The sequence below is a fragment of the Diuraphis noxia genome, unplaced genomic scaffold (genome assembly GCF_037042655.1).
Source record: "Diuraphis noxia isolate RWA-SAM2 unplaced genomic scaffold, SU_Dnox_SAM2 contig0003, whole genome shotgun sequence".
NCBI lineage: Eukaryota > Metazoa > Arthropoda > Insecta > Hemiptera > Aphididae > Diuraphis > Diuraphis noxia.
In genome coordinates, this window is record NW_028301713.1 from 62746138 (window position 1) to 62758178 (window position 12041).

At 27.7% G+C, this 12041-nt stretch overlaps 1 protein-coding gene across 2 annotated transcripts; it reads right to left on the bottom strand.

The window, feature by feature from the left end:
- Positions 1-1602: 1602 nt before the first annotated feature.
- On the bottom strand, positions 1603-3069 carry Pgls (6-phosphogluconolactonase). Of its 2 annotated transcripts, XM_015522798.2 has the most exons (5): positions 2923-3069; positions 2640-2845; positions 2370-2570; positions 2011-2294; positions 1603-1926 (listed from the first exon to the last, which is right to left on the bottom strand). In XM_015522798.2, exons 2-5 carry the CDS (start codon positions 2770-2772, stop codon positions 1807-1809), a joined length of 738 nt encoding a protein of 245 aa, XP_015378284.1. In that variant the 5' UTR covers positions 2773-2845; positions 2923-3069; the 3' UTR covers positions 1603-1806. The 2 variants fall into 2 exon arrangements, with proteins under 2 accessions (XP_015378284.1, XP_015378283.1); XM_015522797.2 differs by having other exon boundaries at positions 2640-3039.
- Between the last annotated feature and the right edge of the window lie 8972 nt (positions 3070-12041).

Genomic DNA, 12041 nt, shown 5'->3' on the forward strand with positions numbered 1-12041 from the left:
TAGTATCTATTAGGTATAAGCTATATATTTAATTATATCTATAATAAATTTATAAATTAAGTGCTCTTTATATTTTAGTCAGTAAAAAAAATTACTTAACACATATTATGTTACAAATATGTATAGATAAGACTGATTATGGTTTATTTATTATTAAAGATTAATGTTTGCTAATATTAGAATAATATTATAACAAATTTATTTCATTTATAGGTAAACTATTTTGTATTATTATAACCAAACCCTGAATATTGACGCCTGTGACTTATAATTATATACAATTTATTTATACTATAGTTTACATTACCAAGTCTATTTTTAATCTTAAATGTTACATTAAACAGTATTTGCTCTGTGCCATTAATATTTCTATGGTGATTCATGTAAGTTTTAGTATGATATCTTAAACTCAATATATAATTATTAAAGAAAGTTGCTTTATAATTTAATTAATATGATAAGATTTATTTGTTCTATACAATTTAAGTTAAATTAAAAATTATACACAATGGCTTTTTAATCTCAATATTAAAAATAATAAAAATAAATTAAAAAATATTTTTTTTTTACAATATAAATTGAAAACTAAGTATATAGACATGTATAGCATTTTTCAATCAATATTTCTATTACAATTATCTTATACTTGTGTTTACTTTTTGAAGTTTTTTACATGAGATTATATGTGTCAGTCATATTTTATCACACTGAAATCTATACAAATATTTTTCAGATCGGGAAATACATTATTATTACTTTTATTTAATACAAAGTCAAATAATGACAATATTAAAAATTAGTTATAACATGTGTTGAGTTGATATTTAATTTAAATAATGAACTGATATACTGAAAGTTCAAGGTATGCATCTTTAAATAAATCCAATAATAATACAATGTCATTAGTATAGGTATAGCAATGATTTATATGACTTTTAAATTACCAAAATATGCCCAGAATAAAATGTATGTTAATATTTTTTAAATGTTTATTATAGAACGAATTGTCTTAAAAAAAAAACGCTTTAGGTACTATACATCTAAAAAATCTAAAATATACATTAAAATGTATGAAATCCTAAAATATACTATACAGGGTGATTTTTTTTATTGAAGAACACTCATTATTTAAAAAAGTATTGACTTTTTTCAAAATATTTTTTTACATAGTTTCTAAGTTGTTAAAAAACGTTTTTATTAAAAAATTATATTTTTAAATATTTATCCTTCTAATTTTTTAAGTTTTTTACTTTTTTGAATGAATTTAAAAATAAATCTCGTTATATGTATATCATAGTTGGCAGCATCCATTTTAACTGAAATCTAACTCTGCCTATGTGAAATTCAGACTTCAATGGAACGAACTATTTAGTTATTATTAAGATTGGTAACTACTTCATCTAGTTCATTCAGCACATGGCAACCATTATAATTATTTAAAAAAAAATAATTTTTGGACTGCTGTTTTCTTTTTAAATCGTAACAGATACTGAGTTCCAAGATGATTTGAATTTGTTTGTTAAATTTATGATAGTCAACGATTTCTAATGACCTTATAGTAATTATATAATGAGGTAAAAAGTAAAAAGTATAAAACGAATCTTGTTCCATATAAAAAAATTTGGTATTTATATTTTATTAATCATTTACTTCTTGATAGATGTTTTCTTTCCCACATAACATTACATAAAATAAATACAAATAGAGTATCAATTTTATCAGGATAAAATTTATCAGACACCAAAATTTAAAAATAAATAAATTCCATTCTTAACCAATACCTTGTTTTAAAATAACATAAATAATTTATAAAGACGTTTCTTCTTGTAATAGCTTGGCTGCAGCTTCATCTAATAACCATTGTACGCTACCATTTACTGGCTGTACACAATTGGCTGGTAATGGTTCACCATCTTTAAGAATGCGCTAAAAAATAATAAAAATTATTCATAATAATGATCTGTGCATTTGCGAAATGTTATTTTGCGAGCACAATCCTGCAAATTGTACCTTCAAAATATCAGCTTTTGAACTCCCGGTAGCTATAAATGCACAGTATCTGGCATTATTGAGAATTGGAAATGTAAAAGTAATTCTGTTTGGTGGAGGCTTTGGAGAATCAGAAATTGGAGCTACCCATACTGATGTTTCTTCACATAGTTTGTGTCCAGGAAACAACGAACATGTATGTCCATCAGGACCAACACCCAATATCAGTGCGTCAAACCGAGGCAAATCGTAAGGTGCAAAATAAACAGATATCTTTTGAATATAATCTTTAGCTGCCTCATCGACTGCAATACAAAATCCAATAATATATTCATAAACATAATTAATCAACTTGTACAGAACATGCACTTGGTGTTTACCAGAGAGTTGAGGGTTTATTTTAATGAATTGATCTTCACTAATGGGAAGGTTACTGATGAATTTGTCTCTATACTGAGCATATGTAGACTCTGGATCATTAAAATCTACCAGCCTTTCGTCGCAAAAAAAAAATCTCCACTTAGACCAATCTGTTTCAACTTTAGCTAAATATTCGGATAACAGCGACACGACGGATCCACCTTAAAACATGTATGGTGCAATCTCATGCATTTAACATTAAAGTTAAAATAATACATAAATCGTTATACCAGAAAGTCCAATTTTAAAAACCGCATTTCCTCCATCACCCAGTACATCATTGGCAAGTTCCGAGAGATTTTTGGCCAGTTCTGCACCCAGCTTTTGTGTATTTTCGTATACCGAAATTACTTTTGAAGCCATTTTCAAATAGGTATACAATTGATCCAAAACCACCAAGATGTACAGTTCAGAACGATGAAGGTTACAGCAAATACTATATACGATATAGTATTATAGTATTTGGTTACAGCGTTGTGTTAAGTGTTAAAGTGATAATAATTAATAATATACCTCTAATTGGCTATTAACTAATGTCCTAATTGAGCATTTTATTATTTAATAGGAATGGAATTATTATTAGTGTAAAAATTTACGATAGTTATTATTATTATTAGGTATAAAAATAAAAAATGTTAAAATAATGATCACTGATAAGTATTCTTTATCATGTGCTACAATATGACGGATTGTAAGGAGACCAAATTCCACTTCTGAAAACATCCCAAATTGAGTCATACGACGCTACGGCCACTGGTAGCGCTGCAGTAGCGTTAATCGCTAAACTCAATCCACAGAAATTATGTATTATATTTTAACTAGTCATATCTACATAGTATGAGTTAAGATTTAATACTTTGTAATATACTGATATTATATTTAGGTAGATAAAAATGATACTTACATTAATGTAAATATCGTTGTATTATCGTAAAAATGTATAGCTTATAATGTTCTATAATAAACAGTATAAATGTATTTTAAAGTCGTACAGCAAAAACAAAAATCAAAATTTAAAAGAATAATTTTCTATTGCACTTTATTCAGCTATTCAAATAAACTTTTTTTATACTTTCTGTTAAATATTTCTATTATACACGTATTCAATAGAATGATTGGTTAGAAAAATATGAAAAATTATGTTGTAGACTATACATTTGTACATTTTATGATAACATAATACTGGTATAGTATAATATAAATAATATAATATAGGTACGTATTCAACCCTTGTGATGTCCTGTAAAAGCTATAATAGCAGCCAGAGAGTCATAAAATCTTACGATTTAGGTTCTTAACTGTAAATTATTCAATACTAAGATTAAATAGGTATGATGAACATGATTTATTTTTAATATTCACATTATAATCTTACATTTGACTATTTATACACACAGAATAAATATGTGATGCAATGTTAGTATTTAAATATCTATTCATTTATCATATCATATACCTATATGATATGATAATAATTAATAATGTGATAAATTGTCAATATATTATATTATTGTACAATGATAATATAATGTATATTTGATGTTTCACACCGTATAATTTATAAACGCCTGTCATGGCATAAATAATATAAAATTGGAAATTTGAGTTAACAATTTATATAAATATATGTAATAGGATCTTAATTTATAGTATTATAGAATTTTACTTATTATGCTTTATTCTAATATTTATTATCATTCTATAATCTTATGTATAATATAGGTACCTAAATAATTAATTAAATTTTATTTTATTTTATAAGATGTGTTTTCGTACATCTTTTAACTGTTGTGTATACAATAACATTATTTTTTGTTGCCCTCAGATTTAACCAGGTCATGTTATCTATTTATACTCAATTTTATAACTTATTACAATACATTTTCATTACCTGAAATCATCTACGCGTGGCGTTGAGAAAAATAAGTCTATAGACTATGATAAGGAATAAGGATAATCAATTATTATCATTAATTAAGGATTACATCTACTATAATCATTAATATATTCCAATGAATACTATTTATTCAATTGATTAATACGAAAGGAATGATTTGAATAGTTGATGTTGAAATAAATAATAAATATTTGACTGTACAAAAACTTGGTAGTGGCAGTCTCAGCCTATATTATACTAATAGTATATTTTATGAAATACTAGCTGCTGTCGGAAACTCGCTGTCCTGAAACTCGGGGGATAGGTGAGACTCGCTGAAGTGGGCGGTGGAGGCTAGTGACGACAATGTCGTCGTAGTTTTACATATAAAAATTGTTCCTGTTTAAAAACAAAAATTTGAGGAGGTGATAAGGATTTCTGATAATGCTTGGCGAACGCGTTACGAAGGCGGGAATGTTTGAATTTCGAGTTTGAGTGTCTAGATATATTCTCACATCACCTATGGCCTATGCAAATCGGCCATTGAATAATACGGCCTCCCGTCGCATGTCCGATGCTTTTTCGTATGTAAAAAATCGTCAATTTGAAATCAATGTTTCAGTGTCTAGCAAGTTAATCTCCTCAAGTGAATATCGATTAACATATATGCAGCAGCTTGTCAGGTAGGCAATCCACCTGCGGTGGATTGCAGACCCTCTGTTCCGCGGCAATACATGAAATTCGGCTACTTTGGTAGTATAAACCTATTCTGTACACGCATAATATATTATTATAAACATTTTAGAGCACACATGATTGTATTCGCCATGATAAACCCTAAGCAAATTTTATCATACACAGAGAAGTAACGTAAACCATACACACACACACATATATATATATTATATACCAGCCATTGAATTATACGGCCTCTCGTCGCATGTCCGATGCTTTTTCGTATGTAAAAAATCTTCAATTTGAAATCCATGTTTTGGTGTCTAGCAAGTTAATCTCCCCAAGTGAATATCGATTAACATATGTGCAGCAGCTTATCAGGTAGGCAATCCACCTGCGGTGGATTGCAGACCCTCTGTTCCACGGCAATAAATAAAACTGCGCTACTTTGGTAGTAGATATATATCTATTTTGTTCACGAAAAATATATGAATAACAAAACGCATATAAACGTATTTAATCTGATAAACCAATAGCATTTGATCATATAGACAGTCAATTTTATAAATAACACGCAATTCGCAATAGAAATTCACGATGAATAATAATAAAGTATTAAGTGAATTAAGAAATTAATGAATATCACAAATAAAATGGTGTGCATGCCGTGTAGAAATTCTTATGATTAACAGAGTACCTATGGTTTAGTCACAAATTAGTAATAAGTATTAATACAATGATGATTTATTTTAATGTGTTTCTGTTACATTTGCATTGATGAAATGAGTAATATAAAAGATATTCCTTTTATATATGTGTTTTTCTTCAAGGTGTTCCTATATAGTAAATTTTTTTTATATACCTATATCATCGAACCTAACTTATATTAAAATTATATACGTCATCATAAGTTCGAACAAATTACTGCTGGTAGTTGTGTAGCCTATAGGTTATTGAATAATACTGAAGACAACATATTGTATGTTTTAAGGAATTGGAATTTATTTAGTGTAACCAATGGCTTATTTTATATTATATACTACTATATACTATTTTGTATACTATACAGTATACACACACATAGCTTAATTAAATGGTTTTTTTTTTCTTGAAAACGGTTTATTATGGAAGACGGATCGTAAATGGTTAGGTACCCATCAATTATCATTTATCGTCGTTGTGGGATATCCAAATACATTTAGGCATATAGCTCTAATTGGTTTTCAGTGATGGTGGAGCAACCTTCACTAAAAAAAGAACTAAGTAATAATATAACAAAAAATAATTAAATAAAATTCGAAAAAAATGCAAAAGATCTCAGGTGGCTATGTTATTTAAATGAGCCACCGCAATAACTTAGCTAGTCCTACAACTAACAATTTTATTATTATTAATTAATTAATAAATAATACGATGTACGCGTAGATATAAGATGCGAAGTGATTAACGGTACTAAGCGATATCCAGAGACCACAGTATTTTCAAAAACACTTTTATCGATATCATTGATATCAATAAATAGATCACGCGTAGTTATTAAATATAACAGACTAAAAACACGGACTACCTAGTATTCAAGTATTTATTGTAGGTATAATATGCAACAGTAATTCGAGTGACAAATTATGATCATTAGAACATTGGAAAATTATGAAAAAAAAAAAAAAACGAAAAAAACATTAGGACATCGGTAAATTAAAAAAAATACAAAAAAAAGATCAAACATATTAATTCAATTAATTTTGTTATCATTAGAACTCCGCTTTCCTTAAGAAGTCGGAGAAAAATCTGTCAAATTTATTATTCTCCGCCGCCGGGATCGAACCCTATACCCTCACATCTAATGCCTAACGCCTAACCTACTGGGACATCCTACCGAGATACTGGAATGTGGAAAAACTTTAGCATTTAAACCGTTTTAATTTAGCGGCGATTAATACTAAAAACGTTTAAACGTGTGAATTATGTGTCAGTTAACCTTATAATATAGTAGGTATGTTTGTTTTTAATCGATGTGTTTATACTATTTCGGTATAGTATATCCATCTATGATTCTGTTCATATTGTACTAAGTTATGTTTCTATTCACTGTTTAGTCATAACATTTAGTTAACCTACCATTATTTTATTGCATATTGTAACTAACAAAATTAATCAAGAAGTCATGTGAATACACAGCAATTTCTTTTTTGTTAGGTATCAAATAAAATCAAAACATATTGTAATATATACAAAATCATTGTGTATATTTTAAAAATACATATACACGGCTAAATAATTAAGTTCTAGGTAAATGTTAAATAATTTACAATTAGTCGTTACTTCTAAATGTAGTGTAATATCAATATATTATTTTTTATTTATTTTGATAGTCTATGTTTAAATAATTTTATTAAAATCAAACTATTGAAGTCCTTTTAACTAAATTTGCTTATTAATTTATTCTAATTCTAATGATTTTTACACAATTTATCAAAATAAGGGAGTTTAACATAATATGCATGTATGTATACTATTTAATAAAAATAACATTTCATTTTGTCAACAAACTGTTTTGTGACTATACTATTATATTACAATGATGTACATTTATAGGTTTAGTTAAATAATTAACCTAACCAATATAGATTACCTACTTATAGAATCTACCTTGCCCATAAATAGCATAATTAATACTGTATCCATTTCAGTACATATAGACTTTCATAACTAACACCGTCAAGGCGTCAATGAACTAAAGTGTTATTTTAGATCTATCACATATTTAATAATTTATTTTGATAGTCTATGTTTGAGTAATTTTATTAAAATCAAACTATTGAAGTTGGTTTAACTAAATTTGCTTATTAATTTATTCTAATTCTAATGATTTTTACACAATTTGTCAAATTAAGGAAGTTTAACATTATATGCATGTACCTGTGTATTATACTATTTAATACAAATAACATTTAATGTTGTCAACGAACTGTTTTGTGACTATACTATTATATTACATTGGTGTACATTTGTGGGCTTGGTTAAATAATTTACCTAACCAATATAGATTACCTACTTATAGAATCTACCTTGCCCAACAATAGCATAATTTAATACCGTATCCATTTCAGTACATATAGACTTTCATAACTAACACCGTCAATGAACTAAAGTGTTATTTAAATCTATCAAATATTTAAAAACAATAGGCTTTTCACAGTAGCTAACTTACCTATAAACAGTAATATTTAATAACACACTGACAATAATAGAGCCGGCGATGAACCAAAGCGTTAATATAATTACCAAAATATGCTTTTTTTGGTAAATTTGGGTAGGTATTTGATTATCACAAATGTATAGACTACTCATAGAACCTAAATTATTTATCAACAATAATATTTAATGTTTTATCCGTCCCATGAATGACATTCATACAGCCGTTAATAAATAAAACTGTCCATATTATTACCAAAAAATATTCTACTACTGGTGTAATTTAGTAACTATTTAATTACCACAAATGAATAAAAACTACATTGCCTATAAGTAATGATATTTAATAATGCACTTTTATAACACCGTCAATGAACTAAATTATTAACATTACCACCAAAATATTCTTTTCATGGTATAACCGAGTAGTTACTTAATCAATTTAAACATAAAAACCCTAAAGAGATTACATATACACCGATACTACCGTTGTCGATTAACCGTAGTGTACCTACAGTACATTACGTTGTTGTACAATTTGTGTGCTCGATTAAATAATTAACCACCGTCGTAGACTACTCATTACACTTATCTCACCTATCGACAGCAATTAATATTAAACACCTTATCCGTAGCATCATATGATTACGTTCTTTGAGCCGTCGACGAACAAAAGTGTAAATAAATATTACATATTATTATATCACATGTAGTCACACCTTTTATGTGCTGTGTTAAATATTTGGCTACTAACCGAGTAGCCGTTTTTGTAATAATTTATAAAAAGTAGGAACACTCAAACACCGTCGACATGAGCTTAAAATAAGGATTTCGAACAGGCAAAAGACAGAATTAAACGTATTTAAAACAATATTTATTGAATCAAACAAAAACAGTATAATATTTATTATTATCAGTACAATAGGTAGGTACAATAAGTATACTACGCGAAAAAAGAGCAGTCGGCGGTCTTAAAGACGAAAAAGATCGAAAAAAAAAACGATAAAAACGAAAGTCGGCCGCGTTTTCGATTTTAAAAGAAACGCGCTTAAATTAAACGTAAAAAAAAGGCGACGGAAAAGGGCGTAAAAGCAGAAAAATCGAGTAAAAAGTCGAAAAAATGAGCGTAAAACGTTTCGAAAAATCTAAAACACGATATCTGTGACTGATGAGTGATACGATAACCGAAAAATCGTGATAGCTCGGCCGCCGCCGCGAGGAAGTAACGCGATTGGCCGGTCTTAAGAAACCCATGGAAGAAAAACGTAATTCTTCCATGGGTTGCTTAGAGCGATATATATAGGGATTCACGTTTTATATTATAAGATATTTAAATATAATTTGTAATTTAATATAATTTATTTATATTAAAATTATATTGAATATTTCATATATTCTGTGATATTACTATAGGGATATGGGACATAAAACAATGGATGGTAGGAAAAAAAATCCAGGAAAAAAGTATCCGGAAAAAAAGTCTGTTTTCTAAAGATTATATCTAATAATTATGTAATTATATATAGCTAATAAATACAAAACAGATATTAAACAAAAATAATACAGAATAGATATCAAGATAGATGACTTGTCAGCATCATTTATAGTATTTATACAGAATAGCAAAAAATTATTATAATTAAAAAAATATTAAATATTAAAATTATATATAAAAAAAAAACAGGTATATGAATTATAATCGCTGTAACTCAATATTTTGAGTTATAGCTTTTAAAAAATCTTGAAGTTCAATTTTATTTTCCTCAAAACGTGTGCATAAAGCATTTAATCTTATTTCCATTTTCTTTTTTTTTCTGTTTACTGATTGCTCACCCAGTTCATTTAAAGCTAATTTTGCGCGGTCTGCAGCTATCTCATATCTTATTTTAGTAATTAGTTTCCAAATTGTTAGATGATTTTGTCCAACCATATGTGAAAATCGAGAGTTCCAACTTTCACACACATTATTGGTTCTATGCCCGTCAGACAATGTTGTCAAATTAACATTCCAAGTTGCAGGAGGAAATAGTGGAGGTGTACGACGATATCGTACTACTATATTATTTCTACAAGGTCTACCTGGGCGAAATCTGCCATTTACATATGTATGGTCGAAATATAAAAGTAGGTAAATCTTCAGCTCCAAACGGGACAATATTTTTTGAGTGTGACATACCGGTCTTCAACAAACTCTATTTGGGAGAAATGCTAACCCGTCTATCATACAACAGAAAAGATTGAACTCGTCGTCATTGCGATACCGGTTTTCAAGACCCAGCTCTTGTATTTCTCGGTGGGTACTTTGCGTAAGGTGATAAAAGCAACCACGGATATTTATATGTTCACCTAAAATATTTTTTGCAGCTTTAATCACAGCCATTTCAAAATCAATATTCAAAAACATTGGGTCTGGGTATAAATCTCGATCTTTACAAATGTTCAGTATTATAGAAAACAGACTTTCGTAAGACGATCTTGTTTTATTCTGCATTAAAATGAACAAAGTAGAAACACATACACTATTCTTTTCTACTCGTATGACGTACAGCTGTAGAAATGGTTTTGGAGCTAACTTGAAATTGTAGTAGATTTTATCATTCTATATTGACTATTATAACGTATTTTTCAGATAAAACTAACATTGTATACAGAGTGATTATATAAGTTTTATTTAAAATGTTTCAAATTGTATATTTTATAAGCTTTTTTTGCCCTGAGACTTTTTTTCCGGGACTTTTTTTCTGCAAGACTTTTTTTTCCGTTCCCCAAAACAATGATAGGGATAGGGAATTAGGGATTCATGTTTTTTGGAAACTAAAATTATGCGTTATTTTCAACCATGACCAATTTCAATTCTAATTTGTATAGATTGTAAAATTGTCACATTCATACAAGTACATCATATTACATACTTATATTATTTATTATACTGTAATGTGTAAAACAATACATTTCGGTGATATAAAACTATTTTTCAAACAAACATATTATATCCATACGTTTAGATGAGATAGTTGAAAATTTTTCAGATTTTAACTTCTCAACTTTTCCAACAAAATATGTTCTGGTTATCCTAATGGATTTTTGTGAGCAAATTGGAAATAGTTCGTAATTTTTGAAGGTCGAAAGTAAAAATGTTCAGTCCTTTTCAAAATATTAGAGAAAAACATAAATAAATAAGTGAAAACCAGTAAAAAATATTTTGTAACCTTGGTTAAACGTTCTTCGCTTGGATTATATTTGATTAATTTCAGTTTTTTTTTCGAAAAGTATCAATAAAAAAATGTTCGTTCGGTCAAAAACCGTAAACATGTAATATTTTTGTAACCTTACCATAGGTCCATAGCTAGGTGTTTAAAAACATTGACGATATTTTATATAAGCATTTTAAGTACAAATTTTTACAAAACTACAATTAGTTTCTAATTTGTTATTAAAAATGTATAAAAAATTAAATTTATATAGGTAGCTAATAGGTTTGAAAATTTAATATAAGATTTTTATAACAAGTACTTTGAATCTTTACCAAAAAATTACAGTTCAATTAAGGAAAATTGGTATGTAACTTCAATGTTTTTGCAAAAATTCTTTCAACTAACTTATTACCTTATATATTATTATTAGCTATTTGCGGTAGCTAATCCGGTAAGACGTAAATTACTATACATACTCATTCTTATGGAGTGCAGACCTACTTGTGACAACAGTTAAAACTTGATAAATATTTAGTTTTTTAATAAGTAACAACATATAATATGTCAATGGTGAGGGGCTTCAACATATACGTCAAAGGTTACGCTGTCAAATTCACGCCGGCAGCACAACTAAAATTGGCCACCCGGTGAAAATAATGTCAGACAATTTTTGAAAGTTATTCTTTTATAAA

Bases quoted from the DNA above. Each gene is read 5' to 3' on its own strand.
- Pgls (XM_015522798.2), bottom strand. From the start codon at position 2,772: ATGGCTTCAAAAGTAATTTCGGTATACGAAAATACACAAAAGCTGGGT. The intron at 2,571-2,639 runs GTATAACGATTT...ACATGTTTTAAG, and splicing joins TTTTAAAATTGGACTTTCTG to GTGGATCCGTCGTGTCGCTG. The intron at 1,927-2,010 runs GTACAATTTGCA...ATTATTTTTTAG, and splicing joins CAAAAGCTGATATTTTGAAG to CGCATTCTTAAAGATGGTGA.